The sequence below is a fragment of the Fundulus heteroclitus genome, chromosome 9 (genome assembly GCF_011125445.2).
Source record: "Fundulus heteroclitus isolate FHET01 chromosome 9, MU-UCD_Fhet_4.1, whole genome shotgun sequence".
Taxonomy (NCBI): Eukaryota; Metazoa; Chordata; class Actinopteri; order Cyprinodontiformes; family Fundulidae; genus Fundulus; species Fundulus heteroclitus.
In genome coordinates this window covers 23,945,758-23,967,060 of record NC_046369.1, presented here as the reverse complement: position 1 = coordinate 23,967,060, position 21,303 = coordinate 23,945,758, and the positions used below count along the sequence as shown (strand labels likewise).

At 43.2% G+C, this 21,303-nt stretch overlaps 2 protein-coding genes across 4 annotated transcripts; both read left to right on the top strand.

The window, feature by feature from the left end:
- Nucleotides 1-3,851: 3,851 nt before the first annotated feature.
- Nucleotides 3,852-5,524, top strand: LOC105927830 (chemokine XC receptor 1). The gene is given in 3 exon segments (XM_012864778.3): nucleotides 3,852-3,904; nucleotides 3,996-4,449; nucleotides 4,451-5,524. Coding segments are annotated over 2 exon segments (1,014 nt in total). The 5' UTR covers nucleotides 3,852-3,904; nucleotides 3,996-4,011; the 3' UTR covers nucleotides 5,027-5,524.
- A 4,920-nt stretch (nucleotides 5,525-10,444) lies between these two features.
- On the top strand, nucleotides 10,445-20,957 carry LOC118564071 (chemokine XC receptor 1-like). Of its 3 annotated transcripts, none has more exons than XM_036140747.1 (2): nucleotides 10,445-10,494; nucleotides 19,928-20,957. In XM_036140747.1, exon 2 carries the CDS (start codon nucleotides 19,944-19,946, stop codon nucleotides 20,955-20,957), a length of 1,014 nt encoding a protein of 337 aa, XP_035996640.1. In that variant the 5' UTR covers nucleotides 10,445-10,494; nucleotides 19,928-19,943. The 3 variants fall into 3 exon arrangements, 2 of the variants coding, with proteins under 2 accessions (XP_035996640.1, XP_035996639.1); XR_004931606.1 differs by lacking the exon at nucleotides 19,928-20,957 and adding an exon at nucleotides 16,972-17,057 and having other exon boundaries at nucleotides 10,481-10,494; XM_036140746.1 differs by lacking the exon at nucleotides 10,445-10,494 and adding an exon at nucleotides 19,746-19,807.
- The last annotated feature ends 346 nt before the right edge of the window (nucleotides 20,958-21,303 follow it).

Sequence of the window (21,303 nt, the reverse complement as noted above, 5' to 3'; positions counted from 1 at the left end):
CGCACAACATTAAGTTGAGAATGCATCACAAAGACAAAAAACATGATATTGTAATGATTTAGACTCATCACTAGCCCAGGCTGAACATTAAACCCATCATGAATAAGGGCCACTTTTACTTCTAACTGGGAAAAAAAGAAAGCATGATTGCCATTAGTCTAATAAATGTAGGTTTTGATTTCTGTTAACATGAAGAACCAAAATTGACAAAAACAAATGCTACATTCATATTATGTTTCACATACACATACGCTCTTCTGTCTACTTAGAGCCTTAGAGACAAAATGCATTCTAAACCTAAAGATTATGAGAATATCTAAGTGACTTCACATAAAGCATAAACAAAAACATAAATCATGAGTAATCCCTCTTTTTTGTTGGAAGTTTTTATATTAGTCAAAAATGTATGTGTTTAATACAGGACAATTCAGTGTCAGAGATTCATATGTACGCTGCATTAATGGCTGAAATAAGACTACCACAGATATGTGATATTAACCTTGCACATAAAAAAATGAAATACAGTGAGTAAAGTTTGGAGTTTTAAAATGCCTTCATGCAACGCTGCATTGATGCAGTAATTAGTGCAAAAGGAGGCTGAACCAAGTATTGAGTGCATAGAAATGGGCATACTTTTCAGAAGCTTGACATTTCTGGTAAAAATATCTTTTTTAAATGAGTTTATGTAATAGTGAAGTTTTCTGAGACACTGAATTTTGGATTACATAATAATCAAAATTATAATAAATAAAGGCTTGAAAATATGAATCTGTATCATATATGAGTTTTGATTTTTCTCAAATTTACAACATTGTCATTTTTTTCCTGATGTACCTGAGTGTGCTTTTTCACATTTTGTCATGTTACAACAACAAATCTCAATGTATTGTTTGGGATTTTCTGGAATTGAGAACAAAATTGGGCTAAGATTGTGAGGTGCAAAGAAAATTTGTCTTTCCATATTGCATACATTAAAATATCAAATCATATAGGCAGATTGGTCAAAATGTTTTCTATCTAAGGAAGGCCAGCAAATGGAATTGAGTGTTTACAAGCAGCATTCACTCCTGAAAGAGTGTAGAGCCACAGTGGACGGTTGTCTGCATTGTCATGGCTTTGCAGCAATCCCTCATACTGAGCATGCATGCAGCGGCGGTGGGGATGAAAACTCCCCTTTAACAAGGAAGAAACCTCCAGCGAACCAGGCTCAGTGTGAACAGTTATCTGCACCGACCGACTGGAAGTTTGAGAAGAAAGAGCAGAGACACAAAAAGAACACAGAGGCACTGATGCAGGTATACTTTCTATGTTAGAGGGTAACGGCAGATGATCTGTCCCCCAGGATGCCATCTCATCTAAACAGAACGCCAGGCCAGATGTAGCTATTATGAATAGAAGAAAGACAGAGAGAACATTACGTTAAAAGTTGAACTAACAACAAATTGGAGAATAGTGGTAGGAGAACTCAGCAGAGTGATTGAAATAGATATTTATGTCCTCCATCAGCCTCAGCCTATAGCAGTTTAACTACCGAAATAGCTCACGATAACCTAAAGATCTGCCTCCCATTCTACTTTAAGAGACTCTAGAAACCAGCAGTAGACATGCAAAGAGCAAAGTCTTAGAGCAAAGTGCTCTATTAGGAACATACGGGGTAATCAGAGCTCTGATATATGATAGTGTCATGTATTCCAGTTATTATATGTTTTTGGGCTGGCTGGCTGTTTATGTTTCTCTGTGCTGCTCCAATCTGTCAAATGGAGTGAGCAGATATACTTGCCATTACTTATCATTACCTCCACTAATTCCATCTGTAACCATGCCTTTAAATACCTGCCTCTCACAGCCATGAGTTGCCAAATTGTCTTCAAGCCTCGTGTGAGTTACCATCCAGCGTCATGTGTGCATTGCTGTTTTGACCCTTTTTGCTTGTTTTTGGATTCCCTGTTTGCCTTGCCCTTGCTGGATACCCAATCAGCCCTCTGATTCTGGTCATGACCTTGGACTGTTGTTTTCTCAACAATTTCTGCCCTGCCCTTCCTTTAGATCTGTTTGCCAGTTCAATGCCTGGCTTTCCATGCAAGACAGTATGTCTCTTGGACCTGCTCTCCGTTTCCTGCCTGTTCAGCAGTCATCTCATCCAAAAAGCAGTTTGCTGTCAACATTGACTATCCTTTGCTCATTCCTGGACGCTTTTCTGCCAGCCTTACAGTTTATTTGTGTGTGCGTGTGTGTGTGTGTGTGTGTGTCTGGCTGAATAATTGGGTTCTCTGATTGAGCATTACAGATGGAGCTTGAATATTAAGGGCTTTATATGTGAAAAGGAGAATTTGAAATTCTACTCTTGCTTTAACAGGAAGCCAGTGAAGGGAAGCTAAAATATGAGAAATATGATCTCTTTTCAAAATTTTCATCAGAACCCTTACTGCAGAATTTTGGATCAGCTGAAGGCTTTGAATTGTGTTTTGTGGACTCCCTGATGGTAAAGAATTAAAATAGTCCAGTCTTTCAGTAACAAATGCACGGACTAGTTCTTCAGTATCACTCCTGGACTACTTCTCTCTCCCCACCCTCCAAGGTCCTACACATGTGTCAGTGTGATGGAGCAGGCAGAGGGAGGTGTCCAGGAATGGGGAGGAATCACTTGGGAGCAACATGCCCACCCAGGAAGCCAGCTCCCCCGCTGACTCCAATAGGCACCCCTTTCTCCGGAAACCCACCCAGAGAGGGAGGCTCCGCTAGCCGCACCAGCATAGTCCGCGGGGCCAGAGATAGGTGGCAAGGTCCGAGAGCCAACCCCAAATGGAGACCAACACCACCAACCCCCAAAATCCCCCCGAATAGTCAGGAAAAGGAGGAAAAAAATACTCTGGTCAGCCAGCCATGCAGACCCCTGTTACCCAGATAGAACAACCACTGAGAGTTGCCACGAAATGCCCTTGACCAGAAAGAACAGTGTTCTTTTTCCTACTATTTTTAGTCAAATAAAAAAATCCTTACATATTGCACTGTATGTAAGGACCTCTATAACTGTGCTGTAAACAGATTCTTTGACCTGAGCTGTCAATCTCTGCAGCTCCTCTAGAGTCACAATGGGTATGCTAGCTGCTTCTTTGATTATTGCTCTTCTTGCTTGTCAGTTTAGGTGACTTACCATATATCAGGGCTGCGGTTGTCTCAAACTCTTTCATTTTTGGATGCTGAACTGATCATCCCTCAATAAGATGCTGAAAGATTGTGATATCACTTAACTAACCCTGCTTTAAAATTCTCTGCAACTTTTTCCCTGACCTCTCTGCTGTATTCATCGATCACTAATGTCTAATAAACCTCTGAGGAGTTCACTGAAAAGCTAGATTTAAACTGAGATTAAATTATCTACAGATGGCTTCTTCTAACAAGGTAGTGCTTTAAGACAATGGCCAACTCAGGCTTTATTAAGGGGTATCAGGAAAAAGGGGATGAATACAAATGTATGCCTTACTTCGCAGACTTTTAGTTTAGAAAACTAACTCTTTTCTTGCACAATATAGTTACTTGTGTTGATCAGTTACATGAAAGCAAAGTAAAAAAGCGTTTGTGTTTGCAATGAGGCATAAAATAAAAACAAACACTCCAGCTGTATTAATCTTTTGTAAAGCAGTGTGCAACGTGTTAATGTGAATGTTAACATTTACCCATCTCTTGAGCAGCTTACATTTGTTCAGGGTCTCAATGGGGCGGAAGCCTATGAAACCACGTCAAGAGGTCGTGCACTACCAAAGCCTGCCCCACTTTAGAATAGAGGAATAGAGGAACAAAAAGTACGTTAACAGCTGTTACGGTAAAGCTATTTATTATTTAGCTGCTTTGAGCATTCAGAGAGTATCACATCCAACAACATCTCAGTTCCATGAGGAACAAGGTAAGAGTATTTTGTTCTCCATAGTAACTACAGCGTAGAGTGAAAGAGATTTTACTATAATAGTAAATTCATGCTTAAATTTCTTTTTCAGGTTCAACTTCACCACCATGGATTACCCTTTCAACTTCACCGAAGACGATTACTCAACCGACTATGATGATGAAGTCTGTGAAAAAGCTGAAGTGGTCAAATTTGGATCCATCATCGTTCCAGTTTTCTTCACTATTGTCATCACTCTGAGTCTGACAGGAAACATCCTCGTCCTTGTGATCCTGGCTTTGTATGAAAACCTTAAATCTCTGACCAACATCTTCATTGTCAACCTGGCAATCTCTGACCTTGTCTTCACTGCTGGTCTCCCCTTCTGGGCCATCTACCATGTTTGGGGTTGGGTGTTTTCAGAGATGGTCTGCAAGATTGTGACTTTTATCTTTTTTACGGGGTTCTACAGCAGTGTCCTCTTCCTGACAATCATGACCATCTACAGGTATTTGGTTGTGGTCCACCCTCTCTCTGACATGAGTTCTCTGAAACCGTGGACTGGATTTTTTCTTGTCTGTTCTCACATGGATAATCAGTATTGGAGCAGCCATGCCATCCTTGCTACAAACCTCCCTTGTCTCAGTCCACCACAAGGATACACACTCCTTGGGATGTGAACTCAACATGCCCGGGCAAGTCATTGGTATTTGCCAGCAGAATGTTTTCTTCTTGATTGCATTTAGCATTATGGCTTTCTGCTACATTCAGATCTTAAGAAGGATCACTGGAACAAGGTCCCGCACAAAGAACAGAGCAGTGAAGTTAGTTTTCTGCATTGTGGCCGTCTTTTTTGTAGGCTGGGTGCCCTACAATGTTGTAATCTTTTTGAAATTTTTAGTTCTTAAAGTTCAATCCTTTGATGACTGTGCAGCGAGCATCAGGCTTGACTATGCCTTCTACGTGTGTCGGCTCATTGCTTTCTCTCACTGCTGCTTGAACCCTGTCTTCTATGCATTTGTTGGAGTGAAGTTCAGGAACCATTTGAAGTCACTGTTGCATCGAATGTTCAGGCATCCGATTCCAGTGGACACTGAAGTAGTCAGAATGCAGAATCTCATGTCACGTGGATCATTGTACTAGATTCAAAGGTACTAGATTTCATTGTCGAGTTCTTCCATGTATATCATTTGAACATGGTTATTTTAGGTGGTTCTGCAACAATTAGAATTGTTTCATACAGGACATTTTTAAACAAGGTGCTTGACTTTAAAGTCTGATGTTTTAAATGAATAATTATGTGTACATGTGTTGGAGTTAAGACTATACAAGACTAAGACTTTGTTTTATTTGATATACTGCAGGTCTTGAGTAGATCTGAATGGATGCTTTAAATTTATCAAAATCTTTACATTAAACATATTTAATTTCAATGGAAAGAAAACAGGAACTAGTTACAAATGCTCCTATATGTGTGCACAGCATAACCCAACAAAGTCATCAATATCTCATCATGCTTTGCAGTTTTGTAAAACACTGAGCTGTCCCAGGCTTTCTGATTCTGTATGAAAATGTCAGATCTAAAAGGTTAAATAAAAGGTAAAGGATAATTCTGCACCACTGTGATATTTCCAAACTGTGAGATAACGTCAAAAGTGTAGGATGTGGTTATGCGAAGTGATATGTCCAGTAAATCCAACTGAATGGCTGGAATAGAATTAACAATATCAATGCAGTCTAATGAGCCAGAACTAATTCAATAAGAAAAACCTGGCTGCATCTCAATAAATAAGAAAGTCTGTCATTGAAAAGTTAACATATTTCAGTATTTTTTTTTGTATTTATGGCTTAAAGGTAATGAAACAAAGGAATTTTGTTTCTCAGAGAATTTTCATTTTATTTAAGTTCAAGAAAAAAGGGATATTTAAAACCATAATGTCAGCCTACTGAAAAGTATGCATATGTACAGTACAGTGTAAATGTCTTGATTTGTGGTTTAGGACCCAACGTGCAGCAGGAGTGAAACAGAGCCATCATGAAAAGTGTATTTTTAATGATACACCAAAAACTTGGAGACACTGTGGCAGCAACGGGGTGACAAAGAAAGAATCCAACAATGGAGAAACATAAATTAGGAACTAAAATACATTGGGAAGTAATCAACTGGATGAAAATCATGTGAGTGACAATCAACAGAATATCAAATAGCAGGGGAAAACACTAGGCTGGAGAACTGAGGATGGCACAAAACAGAAGTAAACTATACACACCAACAGAAAGATTCACAGTACAAAGAACCTAAAAAGTAATAAATAATCAAACACCTTTTGATTGTGACATTAAGCACTTTTTGGGTCTGCTCTGGCATGAATTGCACCCATGCTGCTACATAAGGGCGATCATCCTGTGGCGCTGCTGTGGTGTGAACAGAGCCTAGGATGCTGTAACACAGCAATCAGTTTGTCTACATTATTGGGTCTGGAGTCTCATCTACATTTTCAGAATGCTCCATTAATTTCCTTTGTGGTTTAGGTCAGGCCAGCATCAAGCAGAGTGATCTCGCTATCATTAGAACAGATATTAGTTCTTTTGGCATTGTGGTCAGGTACCAAGTCCTGATGGGAAATGAAATCAGCATCTCCCTTAAGCCTGTCAGCAGAGGGAAGCATGACATGCTCTAAAATGTTGAGACAGACGGCTGCTATGAGTTTGGGCTTTCATCAGCACACAACTGGATTCTAAAAAACATCCCTGAGTGTGGGAATTCAAACCTGACCTCAACTTAGATTATGAGCCTCTCAACTCTTCTTCAGAGACCTTAAGCAACAGTCTAGTCCTTTCTCTCCTTAGCCAAGATGATAAGCTTTAGATGTTTATAGTTCAGGGGTAAATTAACAAGAGGAATGTTTCCAAGCCTTTCAATCTTCTCCAAACACCTGATTGGCTTCACAATCCTGTCAAGGCTGTAATTATCACTGTTACATCTTCTCCTACTACACTTTTTCCTTCCACTTAACCTTCCATTGATCTGCTTGGATAAAGCGATCTGTGACAACCAGCTTCTTTAGCAATTACTTTTTGTGTGTTCCCACCTTATGGAGGGTGTCGGTGATTGTTGGACATCTGTCAAGCCAACAATCTTTCCCATGATAGTGTAGACTATACCATATCAACATATTTATGTTTAAAAAGAAAACGGTTTAAAATAATCTTTGTTATGTAATTTTAGAATCTTCTGAGATGTTTAGTTTTAGCCAGAAATATCAATCCCATAACAATCAAACTTGACAGAAATAAATATTTAAAAATGTTTTACTCTGTGTCTAAATTATCCACGTTTCACGTTCTGAATGAAATTACTCAAATTAATTAACTTTTTCCATCAAGTTCTATTATGTTTCAAAGTTCTAGAAACATATTACAATACAAATAACACAATACAAATACACTTTGTTTCGTTGTTCTTATGCAGCATGTCTCCATCTCTATTTAGAAAATAAAATGCATGTTTTTTAATCATCTGTTTGGTGTTATGGACATAGTTATGCTTTTGTAACAGATTTCAGTCAACATCATACTTAACATGTTAAGTAAATTAACCTGTAATTAATTATAACATCCCAACATTTCTAATTATTTGATCAGGAAGTATAAATAAGACATGACTTAAAAAGCAGTGAATATATGTTTGTTGTTTGTATTTCACAACTTTTTGTGTTTTTACATGAGCTACTATCTAGTAGTTTGCCCCTGTACATTTTTGAGCCAATTTAAAAGAAACTAATACTTTTATAGGACATATTATTTAGTAAAACTAAATAGATGATACATTTTTCATGTAAAGTAATTTAAATCATGTTTTTAAAACTCGCAGCAAAGATATCCCATATTGTGTAATGTTTTGTCATGAAAGAACCCAAAAGTAAGCCGGACACAGAGGTGGAGCTTAAAAAAAGGGGTTTATTAACAATATCCAGGAGGCAAAAAGGCAGACTTCAGGCAAGGAACAAAAACTAGCAGACAGGCAGGTTAAACTAAAACAAGCAAGGGTCAAGTGCTCTTACCGAGTAGCTTGCGGGTGGTGATAATACAAGACGTTCTGGCACTGGAGACTGATCTGGACTGAGTATATATGAGTGTTAAACAGGTGGAACCAGTGAGGACTAATTGCAGAGGGAGAGGAATGGAGCAGGTGTAAAGAGTTGTAATCAGATCAGCTTCAGTGCCAGAACATTACAGAGCCCCCCCTTCAAGGGCGGATACCAGACACCCTCCAAAGTCTAAAGAAAAACAAAACAAAAATCAGACCGGGCGGGTGGAGGGGCTACAGGTCGGAGGGCCAGAGTCAGAAAAAGAACACACAACAAAATACAAGTCCAAAACAAAAAACAACCCTCAAAGGGTGAATCCCAAAAATAAAGAGTCCAAACAATCTAGGTGACCGGCTCTCCGGCGGACGGCCCCGGCGTGACAGGCTCTCCGGCGGACGGCCCCGGCGTGACAGGCTCTCCGGCGGACGGCCCCGGCGTGACAGGCTCTCCGGCGGACGGCCCCGGCGTGACAGGCTCTCCGGGTGACCACAGGCTGAGGAGGGCGCCGGACCGCAGGTTAAGGGGGGCGCCGGACCGCAGGCTAAGGGGGGCGCCGGACCGCAGGCTAAGGGGGGCGCCGGACTACAGGCTAAGGGAGGCGCCTGGTTAATGGCTACAGACGGCAACGCCTGGTTACAGGCGACCGGTGCGGGAGCCTGGCTACAGGCGACTGAGGAGGGAGGCCTGGCTACAGGCGACTGAGGAGGGAGGCCTGGCTACAGGCGACTGAGGAGGGAGGCCTGGCTACAGGCGACTACAGGGGAAGCCTGGCTACGGGCTGCTAAGGTGGGTGCCTGGCTACAGGCTTCAGGAGGTCCCGGGCTACAGGCTTCAGGAGGTCCCGGGCTACAGGCTTCAGGAGGTCCCGGGCTACAGGCTTCAGGAGGTCCCGGGCTACAGGCTTCAGGAGGCCCCGGGCTACAGGCTTCAGGAGGCCCCGGGCTACAGGCTTCAGGAGGCCCCGGGCTACAGGCTTCAGGAGGCCCCGGGCTACAGGCTTCAGCCAGTCCTTAGAAAAAGAATAATCGCCCAATCAGTCTCTGGAGGGGCTCTGGGAGTGACAGCCAGTATAAAAACTCAGACAGCTGACTGTCACATAGGGTGAGTGGAGAGGCTGGAGGTGAACGCTTCTGGGGAAATCCAGAGATTCTAAGGTCTTGAGGGCATCTTGACTTCTTGGCCCTCCTCCGAGACCCTAGGGGTCGGCCAACCCATCGAGGAGTTGGGCGACGTATGCGTCCTCTTCTGCCTCGGCGGGGAACGCGATTGCCCCGACCCCCTGGACCCAACCACTGTGGGCAAGTGACAGACCCTCCTGGGTCAACACAATATGGGCTGGCAGCGGACCCTCCTGGGTCTCCACGTCGCCGGACGGCGACTGATCCTCCTGGGTCGCTGCATCGCAGGACAGCGACTGACCCTCCTGGGTCTCCACCGGGGGCTTGAGCGGAGGTGGGTCCTGCCGGACGCCCTCTAGGGACCTGGGCGGAGGCAGACCCTTCAGAACCCCCTCTGAGGGGCTGGACAGAGGCGGGATCTCCTGGACCTCCTTGTAATGCTTGGGGACGGACCTTCCAGGGCTCCGTTTTGACTCTGGGGAGCAGGTTCAGGTGCCGAGGCGTCGGCCGGACCCTCGGGGACAGGTTCAGGTGCCGCGGCGTCGGCCGGACCCTCGGGGACAGGTTCAGGTGCCGCGGCGTCTGCCGGACCCTCGGGGGCAGGTATAGGGGCCGAGGCGTCGGCCGGACCCTCGGGGACAGGTTCAGGGGCCGAGGCGTCGGCCGGACCCTCGGGGACAGACTCCGGGGCCGAGGCGTCGGCCGGACCCTCGGGGACAGACTCAGGGGCCGAGGCGTCGGCCGGACCCTCGGGGACAGACTCCGGGGCCGAGGCGTCGGCCGGACCCTCGGGGACAGACTCAGGGGCCGAGGCGTCGGCCGGACCCTCGGGGACAGACTCAGGGGCCGAGGCGTCTCGGGGACAGACTCAGGGGCCGAGGCGTCGGCCGGACCCTCGGGGACAGACTCAGGGGCCGAGGCGTCGGCCGGACCCTCGGGGACAGATCTTGGTCGGCTGTAAAATGACCGGAGGGCTGACCTGTAATGCCCCTCCACCTCCTTTAATTTCTTCTCCAGCTCCTCAGAATATTGGGCAAATAAGGCCTCCCTAAGACGCTTAATCACCGGGGCAAAGGATCTTATTTTGTCTTCCAACAATCTGTGGTCATCATCTGTGGTACCACTAGGAGGAGCTGTGGGAGAAACAGCACCGGAAGGTGGAGGACGCTGGCCCGCCGAGCAGGAAGAAGCCGCAGCCTGTCGTTTCCTCCTCCGATGACGTGGCGGAGAAACTTGCTGCGGAACTGGTGCTTCCAGCAGAGCCGGCTCCGGGAAAAGATCCGGGCGCAAATCCCGCACCACCTCCGCTTCGACCTCCATAAAAACCTCTGGGTCTGGAACGAACGGAGCAGAGGAGGACTGACAGCGGACGTCCGGTGAGAGAACATCTCGACTCTGGAGGGTGAGTGGAGCGCTAGCCTGAATAAGCATAGCTCTTCCTGAACGAAAATAACGTGTCGGCTTTGGGTTCATTTGGCCAGAACGTAATGTAATGTTTTGTCATGAAAGAACCCAAAAGTAAGCCGGACACAGAGCTGGAGCTTAAAAAAGGGGTTTATTAACAAAATCCAGGAGGCAAAAAGGCAGACTTCAGGCAAGGAACAAAAACTAGCAGACAGGCAGGTTAAACTAAAACAAGCAAGGGTCAAGTGCTCTTACCGAGTAGCTTGCGGGTGGTGATAATACAAGAAGTTCTGGCACTGGAGACTGATCTGGACTGAGTATATATGAGTGTTAAACAGGTGGAACCAGTGAGGACTAATTGCAGAGGGAGAGGAATGGAGCAGGTGTAAAGAGTTGTAATCAGATCAGCTTCAGTGCCAGAACATTACATATTGCCTGTAAACAAGAAATACTGTTTAAGCTGCATGGCTGCTTTTACAGATATCCATCAAGAACTGCATTCCTATTTTCTGTGTTTATAGTGTGCCATCTTCTGCTGACTTGAATCATTGCAGCCACAGTTTTGCACGGGTGGTGAAAACAGTACAGGGGATTGTGGGATGCCGTCTGCAGGATCTAGATTCAATTTATGCAGAACGAGTCCAAAGAAGGGCCAGACGCATCTCCACTGATCCCTCCCACCCAGGCAATGCACTGTTTGCCCCTCTCCCATCAGGTAAACGCTGCAGAAGCATTAAATCTAAAACAAAGAAACTTAGAAACAGCTTCTTTCCAAGAGCTGTGAGGGCTATCACCCCCTGATAGAAGACTGCAGCCCAACATGTTAAAAATCACCCCACCGTCACTGCCGCTGTTTCTCAGCAGAGGTCTGTCGCCCTCTGCTGAGAGTCTGTCCATCAAATGTTAAGATAAGATAACATAGTCTTTATTGATCTCACATTGGAGAAATTCACTTGTCACATTAGCTTAATAGTCAGTCAATAGTCAGGAGAAGGTGCCAAAAGGTCTTCAGGTTCATCACGTTGCAATCATATGCTACAATCCATCTGATGTGTTTAAGTCCAGCGTACGTTACAATCACTTTACCGTTATTGGTTATTTGCACACTATAATCTCAAAATATCTAAATACACATTTCTACAAATGAAGTCTCAAAAGCACCTTATTACCCCATTTTGTGTTATCTGTGACTCGTGAAAGCCAACTAGTTCATGTAACATGGCTCTACTACTCGCAAAGGAACTGAAACCTAAGCACTCAGACTCTGACGCAAACTTTTGAATTTTCATCTTTTTCATTTTTTAATTTTTTTTAAATTTTGCGCGCTATAATGTGAAAAAGCAACACTATAACCTTTGTTCATTGCCTGTTTGTGTGTGATGTGTACTTTTAGCTGGAGTGGCCAAAAATAAATTTCACAATGGTAACACACGGTGACAATAAAGAATCTTTGAATCTTTTGTGATAGTAAGTTATTTTTAACCTTATAATAGCTATGAAACTAGGGTTATGGTCTGTCTATGAATGTGTAGTTTGGTGCTGTCTCTTTTTAAAGTTCACTTATAAATTAACAAATAGCTTTTTCCATCTTTAATTTGTCAATATGACTTTCATTAGAATGAAATCTGTGAAAGAAGTAAATAGGTCAGAATTGTTTAGCTTCTTGTGAGCATTTTGAGTCTCACATGTGGCAACATGATGAGTCCAGGTCACATGAGAAAACAAATTTAATTAGTTGTTTTTCATGATGCCATAACATAGTTGTAGCTGTCACCCATGAAAAAACAGTGACTATGCTAGCAGTCTATGAAAAGGGTGATGTGGTCAAATCTGGATCCATCGCCTAGCCAATAACTTCACCGTCGTTATTACTCTGAGTCTTATAGGAAACGTCCTTGTGATCCTGGCTTTGTATGATCACTAACCAATATCTTCATCTACAACTTGACCATTTCTGACCTCATCCTCACTGTTGGTCTCCCCTTGTGGACCATCTACCGGGTCTGGGGATGGGTGTTTCCAAATACTGTCTGCAAGACTGACTTTTGTCTTTTTCACTGGCTTACAGCAGCATTGTCTTCCTGACTTTCACGACTGACTGTAGGTATTAATCAAGATACCTCGTCTGTTTAACAGGAGTTTTTTGAATCCCTGGACTGAGATTGTTTTGTGTATCTTCATGTGGAAAAAAAGTTACTTCACCCAATCCAAGCTTCCCAATCCAAGTGAATACCACAACATTCACTGGACAATCATTGGTAATTCAATGCAGTATTTTGTTTTCTTTGTAACTAACTAACTAACTATTCCAAAAAAGTAAAAGACAAACAAAAAAACAACAAAGCAACTGGACTTGTTAGTCCAAAGCAACAAGTCTAGTTGCTTTGTTTTTTACTGTTTTTTTTTTACTTTTTTTTTTGGAATGACCATGACCCGGATGACTGAAAATCTTCACCAGCAACTAACTAACTAACTAACTAACTGACTGACTGACTGACTGACTAACAGCTTAGTCAGTCACTTACTCTAGAAGACACTAAATAGGCCTCCAGGAATAAAATAATTACCAGTGGTGTTGTCTTTACATTGGTCTAGAGCAGTGGTACTCAATTCCAGTCCTCGAGGGCCAGTGTCCTGAATCTTTTCATACTCTGCTTCAACACACCTGAGTCAAATAATTTTCTCATTAGCAGGACTCTGGGGAACCCGACTGCAAACTGATGAGGTAATTCAGTCATTTGACTCAGCTGTGTTTGATCAGGGACACATCTATAGGTTCCAGGTCACCGGTACTCGAGGACCAGAATTAAGAACCAGAGTCTAGGCTCTAGACTGATCAACAAAATACAAAAATTGCCTCACAAGAAAAAAAGCAACAGAAACACATGTTGCCAAAATATCGTGTCCAATAGTTATGCAAAAAAAAAACTACTCCATGCATTTGTTACCTTAAACATGGACTATTCTTTACTATAAAAAGTCCCATAAATAAACCCAGAGTTGGGTCTCAAGAGGTTTTTTAAGCCTTTAGTTGATTTAACATACTGGACTTCTAATGAAAATGAAAGACCATGTTTCTTCTGTTTTAGTTCCTATTCATTGACGTTTTGTGAAATCCAGAGCAAAATTTAATATTCTCCTTCCAGTTATTTACGTATAAATACCATCTGATTGTCCCTGGTTGGCTGAGCTTTTGTACGCAATAACTTTAGGCTTTCTTTCTGTACATGATACACTTTGTCTTGTCCTTGTGTTTAACTCTGTCTTCCTCTTTTTAAAATAAAGCTGAAGGAGCTGGTTCGGCCACAAAGCATGTTACTCTGTTTTCCATTTCATGACTCAGTGCTTACATGTTCAGTTCTCTGTCTCTCTGAAGTCGTTGAAGGAGCTACTGCCGCGATTAACTCTTTACTTTTAATTTAAAACAGAATATACTCCTGGACAGTGTTTCTGTGGGGCTGCCCTGTCTTCTCAAACTCCCACTTGGTCACCTCAGATTGCTGCTCACACAGAGCCAGGTTCTGTTCTTCCTAATAAAAAGGACTGTTATTCGCCACTATTGCTACATGCATGCTCTGTATGAGGGATTGCTGCAAAGTCATTCAATGTAATCACATTGCTTTCCATAGATAGAAACTGTCTACCAATTAGCAAAATATACTGAACTTGACTCTATTCTGTTATTAAAAAAAGATCTAATTAAAAAGCATGTCAGTGACTTTTAATTGGAAAGGATTGGATTCAATTCACCACAAATTTTCTTAAGTGAATTGAATCAGAGTTTGAGATGACATTTGTTGTAAATCAGTTGAATAAATTTTAATTGAACGGGGTGTTTAAGTAAAAAAAAAAAGAAAAAAATTTAAAAACACTCTTCATGAACTTTGCCGCTGCTTTTTTATGGACTGGGTGTCATCTTCTGGTGGCTCAGAGCACTGTACTCACATGTTCCTCTGTCATTATAGCAATAAATAGTGGGTCAAGATTTGAAACAAATAAACTGTTAACATTGTTGCTACTGAAAAAAAAAATGGAAAGTATAAAAAGGCTTTCTCATTCTTTGTGACATGTTTCTTCATGTTTTACCAGAGCATTTATATTTTTTAAAGAATGTCAGGGCGCCACTGATAAAATGGCTAATTAAAAATGTTACTTTTCTATCGGGGGAATCATAACTTATTTTTCTTTGTTTAAGTTGATCTTAAAGTTCAAGTAGTTCTGATTTTAGAATAATTATTATTAGGGTTATTTTTCTGCGGCAGAAGGAAAATAACTAAAATAAATAGACTTCCGGCGGTGCCTCCGGGGCAGCGGCTACGCGTAAAGCCACGACCAACTCTCAGACATTTTTCATAAAAAATGCCGCCAAACTCGCTAGAAACCTCTTATCTACCCAGCCGATCAGTACTTGACCGCCAGCTAAAGGCTAATCCCCATAGATCACTGCTACTATCCATCCTGCTCTCCAATGTCCGCTCACTGGACAACAAAATAGACCATTTACAACTCGAGCTCTCTGCAAAAAGGGAATTCAGGGACTGCTGCGCTTTGATCCTGACGGAGACATGGCTTACATCATCAATCCCGGACAACGCCGTTAGCCTGGAGGGGCTAGCTACTTTCCGTGTCGACAGAAACAAACAACTCAGTGGTAAGACCCGAGGAGGCGGACTCTGCGTTTACATCAATAACACCTGGTGTAAAAATGCTAGATTAGTCATAAGCTTTTGCTCTCCGGACATCGAGACCCTGATTGTTAGCTGCAGAACGTTTTATCTGCCTAGTAAGTTTACTGTTGTTATCATCACAGCGGTGTACGTTCCTCCGAGCGCTAATACAAAAGAGGCCATGAGTGTTCTCTATCGGACTATCTCTGAGCTGCAATCTGCACACACAGAGGGGGTTTTCATCATTGCTGGGGATTTTAACCAGGCAAATATGAAAACTGTTCTCCCTCATTTCTACCAACACGTGGATTTTGCAAATCGGGGAGAGAACACTCTAGACTTTGTTTACACAAATATTAAAGGCGCATTCAAGGCAGCCCCCCGCCATCACCTCGGCTCTTCAGACCACCTTTCCGTGATGCTAATCCCTGCATACAGGCCCCTGCTGATCAGAGCTAAACCTACAGTGAGGCAGGTGAGGGGGTGGACTGAGGGAGCAATGGAGGCACTCCAGGACTGTTTTGAGTGCTCTGACTGGGACATGTTCAAAGCTGCAGCAACTTATGAGGACATGATCGACATTGATGAGTACGCCATGTGTCAGCCTACATCAACAAATGCATTGAGGACGTCAGCACCACAAAGACCATCATCACCCGAGCCAACCAACGACCCTGGATTTCTGAGAAGGTCCGTTAAGCGCTAAAAGCACGGAACTCAGCCTTCAAATCTTGAGGCACTGAGGCAGTGGCGGCTGGCCCATAGGGGGCGCTGAGGCGCTGCCCTCCCTAGATGTGGAGGGGAAAAGTCAAAATATATAGAGATTTTAAAAGTAGTATTAATGTCAGTTTTTACTTAATAGTACGTGGCTACATGTAATAAGAATTATTAAAACACTTCTACTAATTGACTCTATCAATTGACTCTCATTTAACAGTCCATTTCCACCAACAGAAAGTATAATTTCTTTTCTTCTACACTTGTGGGGCTGTCACTCAAGGGAGCCCTACAAGTGTAGCGAAATAACCAATTGTATACTGTTGCTAGGGAAGATTTATAAATATTTGGCCAATCAGCATCGCCAAAATGAATGGGTTTGGGGCACCTGGAGTCATAGCCCTAGTTGCACAGTGATAGGTGTATAGACCATTTCACGCGTGACGTCACGAGCTACATCCGTGCTACATCCAGGTCACGGTGGTCGGCAAAAACAGTTTACCAGTGTGACAAAATGGGTGAATTAGAGCGTACTTTTAGTTTATTTTTGGAATCTAAACAATGCCTACGACTTGTTGTGCTCCCGGTTGCACACAGAGGCATTCCAAATCGTCGGATGTACGTTTCTTTCGTTTACCGAAGGACGAAGAAAGAAGAAAGAAATGGATAATTTCAATGAAAAGGACGCAGGTGCCTATCTTCAGCATTCACTGGGCGAGAGGCGGGGTACACCCTGGAAAGGTCGCCAGTCTGTTGCAGGGCGACAGATTGGCGCCCTGCCAGTCTGTCGCCCTGCGACCCCATGAGGGATTAAGCGGATCAGAAAATGGATGGATGGATGGACGTAAACGTTAATTTCGTAATAATATACGTACATGTACAATGTATGCAAACCTTCTGGCATGAGTCTGTGAAAAGGATTAATAAGACAAAATCACCAAAATAATCGTTTGTGAACAATGTTTTTTTTTTATTAATTAAATGCTTATTGTGGAATCGTAGTAATTTTCTGACTTTTAATTTAAATGCATGTACTGGGTTAGGCAGTGAAATGTATTGGCCAACCCCACCAAGATTTTTTTTTCCACCAGCTGCCACTGCACTGAGGACAGCGAGAGCCAACTTGAACCATGCCATCAGGGTAGCGAAGCGGAATCACTGTCAGAAAATCCAGGATCTTTTCCACGATGCCAGCAACACCAGGAGCATGTGGAAAGGCATACGGGCGATCACTGAATACAACATACCCTCCCCCCTGGTGGGTGAAGTTGATGCTGACTTCCTCAATGGACTAAATCACTTCTTTTGGAGGTTTGAGGCACTAAACAGCACTCCAGCAGTGAAAGCTGTTCCCCATCAGGAAGAGGAGGTCCTCTGCCTTGACACCGCTGACATGTGGAAGACTCTGAGGAGAGTCAACCCGCAGAAGGCCCCAGGTCCCGACATTTATTCCTGGGCGGGTCCTCAAGGAGTGTGCAGGTCAGCTGGCTGGTGTCCTCACAGACATTTTTAACACCTCGCTGGACCAAGCCACAGTGCCAGCATGCTTCAAGTTTGCCTCCATCATCCCTTTGCCGAAGAAACCTCAAGTCACCTGTTTTAATGACCACCGGCCTGTTGCACTGACTCCCATCATGATGAAGTGCTTTGAAAGGCTGGTGAAAGAACACATCATATCCAGTCTCCCCCCAACATTCGACCCGTTCCAGTTTACCTGCCGACGGAACCGCTCCACTGAGGACACCATCTCCTCTGCTCTTCACCTGAGCCTAGCACACCTGGAGGAGAAGAACACGCACTTGAGGATGCTGTTCCTGGAATTTAGTTCAGCTTTTAACACCATCATCCCACAGCATCTGGTGGAAAAACTGGAACATCTGGGCTTCAGCACACCCCTTCGCAACTGGCTGCTAGACTTTCTCACCAACAGACCTCAGTCAGTCCGGGTCGGACAGAACACCTCTGATGTCATCACCCTCAGCACGGGCTCCCCTCAGGGCTGTGTCCTGAGCCCCCTGCTGTTCACCCTGATGACTCATGACTGCGTCCCCAGGTTCACCACCAATCACATTGTGAACTTTGCAGACAACACAACGGTGGTGGGCCTGATCAGAGACGACAAAGACCAGGACTACAGAGAGGAGGTTGAACAGCTGGTGGGCCGGTGCAGAGACAACAGCCTGATCCTGAACGTGGAGAAGACGAAGGAGATCGTTTTCAACTTCAGGAAGAATCTGCCTCGCCATGCTCCACTTCTCATCAACAGCTCAGATGTGGAGGTGGTCAGCAGCACCAAGTTCCTGGGGGTGCACATCACGGACTACCTCACCTGGTCTGTGAACACCACATCACTGGTGAAGAGGGCACAGAAGTGCTTGTACTTCCTGTGGAGGATGAGGAGAGCCCACCTCCCCCCGCCCATCCTCAAGACCTTCTACAGAAGCACCATAGAGAGCATTCTGTCCAGTTGTCTCTCTGTGTGGTGTGGAGGCTGCAGTGCTTCCGACTGGAAGAACGTGAGGAGAGTGGTGAGGACAGCAGAAGGGATCATCGGGGCTCCTCTTCCCTCCATAAAAGACATTTCATCTCAGCGCTGCGTGTCCTGAGCCCATAACATCATCAGGGATCCCTCACACCCCCACCATGGACTTTTCTCCCTGCTGCCTTCTCGGAAGAGGTTCCACTGCATCCGCTGCAGGTCCACCAGGTTCTGCAAAAGCTTTTTCCCTGTTGCCATCAGACTGTTGAACTGCTGAACTATAAACTCTGCACAACATTTGCATATTTGCACATTTGCATCACTGCATCTCTATCTAGCATTACAAATGCTGCCAAACTCTTAGTTTCTAAATGCATTCTTGCACAAATGCCCTTTGCACAATCAATTCTGCACATACAAATGGTTTTAAAAATACTCACCTGTACACTGTGAGTTTCTCCTGCATTGTTTACATTTCAATTGTTTACTTTAAATCACTGCTGCACCTTATACTGTAATTGTGTACTGTATGCAACAAAATTTCGTTCTGTACGCACTCTGCGCATACAAAATGACAAATAAAGTTGTCTAAGTCTAAGTCTAAGAAATCTGTAAGACATAAGGTTTATTGGTGAAGATATACTGAACAGTAACCTCAACTTCTCATTCGTTTTTTCTTTAACTCAAAATGCATTACAATGTATTTATGGTGAATCACAGTGTCCTGGCAAAGTGATCAAGGTTTTATTTGTTCTATTCAGTCTTTTTTACTATGACTGACCCCAGAGACAAATTGAGTCTGTTTATTTGGACTGGACTTTTTACCCACACTGCGTTGGACTTAAGAAAACTGTTTTCCTGATAGATCAGAGCAAATAAGAACAAACATTAATTTCTGTCAGTCTAATAAAGTATAAAAGTTTATAAGATGTAATAGTTAATTGGCCATTGATATGGTTTGTTGTTTAAATTGGGTGACATTTAACTTAAGTTTAAAGCTAGTCTAACCGGACGTAGGCTGTGCGGAGTTCTTACTCAAACAACTCTCCCTGGGATTTAGATGCCAGGACATAAAACAGATAATGTCTCCATGACAACACATTCTTTCTCCGTGCATCACGTGTGGAGATCCCCTTTAGGGATGTGTCTAAGTTTAGAAAAAGGACATGTGGCCCTGATGAGGGGCTCTTCTTCTTCGAGACATGGCCCGCGTTGTTTTGTCGTAAGAGCGCCAGTGCTGGAACTTGTAATAATTTCTCTGCTTTATATAGAGTAAACTGTTAAAGTCTAACGTTGAAGTTGAGTCATCCTGAGTGGGTGTTTTATAGTAGTAAGGTGCTTAGAGAAAATACGGAATGCCATTGTGTGTACTAGAATGAACGCTATTCAAAATATGTTACTGTTGCTGAGGGCGGCTTCAGCATCTCTCTTACGCTTCCATAAATAAGGTAAGAGTTTTTAGCTCTTCACAGTACCTACAGTGTAGCTATAAGAGAGATTTTACTAAATCAGTAAATTGATGCTTAAATTTCTTTTTCAGTAAATTGATGCTTAAATTTCTTTTTCAGGTTTAACTTCACCACCATGGATTATACTTTCAACTTCACCGAAGACGATTACTCAACCGACTATGATGATGAAGTCTGTGAAAAAGCTGAAGTGGTCAAATTTGGATCCATCATCGTTCCAGTTTTCTTCACTATTGTCATCACTCTGAGTCTGACAGGAAACATCCTCGTCCTTGTGATCCTGGCTTTGTATGAAAACCTTAAATCTCTGACCAACATCTTCATTGTCAACCTGGCAATCTCTGACCTTGTCTTCACTGCTGGTCTCCCCTTCTGGGCCATCTACCATGTTTGGGGTTGGGTGTTTTCAGAGTTGGTCTGCAAGATTGTGACTTTTATCTTTTTTACGGGGTTCTACAGCAGTGTCCTCTTCCTGACAATCATGACCATCTACAGGTATTTGGTTGTGGTCCACCCTCTCTCTTACATGAGTTCTCTGAAACCGTGGACAGGATTTTTTCTTTCTGTTGTCACGTGGATAATCAGTATTGGAGCAGCCATGCCATCCTTGCTACAAACCTCCCTTGTCTCAGTCCACCACAAGGATACACACTCCTTGGGATGTGAACTCAACATGCCCGGGCAAGTCATTGGTATTTACCAGCAGAATGTTTTCTTCTTGATTGCGTTTAGCATTATGGCTTTCTGCTACATTCAGATCTTAAGAAGGATCATTAGAACAAGGTCCCGCACAAAGAACAAAGCAGTGAAGTTAGTTTTCTGCATTGTGGCCGTCTTTTTTGTAGGCTGGGTGCCCTACAACGTTGTAATCTTTTTGAAATTTTTAGTTCTTAAAGTTCAAACCTTTGATGGCTGTGCAGCGAGCATCAGGCTTGACTATGCCTTTTTTGTGTGTCGGATCATTGCTTTCTCTCACTGCTGCTTGAACCCTGTCTTCTATGCATTTGTTGGAGTGAAGTTCAGGAACCATTTGAAGTCACTGTTGCATCGAATGTTCAGGCATCCAATTCCAGTGGACACTGAAGTAGTCAGAATGCAGAATCTCATGTCACGTGGATCATTGTACTAGATTCAGAACTAATTCAATAAGAAAAACCTGGTTGCATCTCAATAAATAAGAAAATTTGTCATTAAAAAGTTAACATATTCCAGTAATTTAATTAAAATAGTTAAACTTAGATGTAAGAAAACAAATATCATGCCCAGAGGGATCTACTTCAGTTGTTTATTTCTATTTTTTTGTATTTATGGCTTAAACCTAATGAAACAAAGGAATTTTGTTTCTCAGAGAATTTTCATTTTACTTAAGTTCAAGAAAAAAGGGATATTTAAAACAATAATGTCAGCCTACTGAAAAGTATGCATATGTACAGTACAGTGTAAATGTCTTGATTTGTGGTTTAGGACCCAACGTG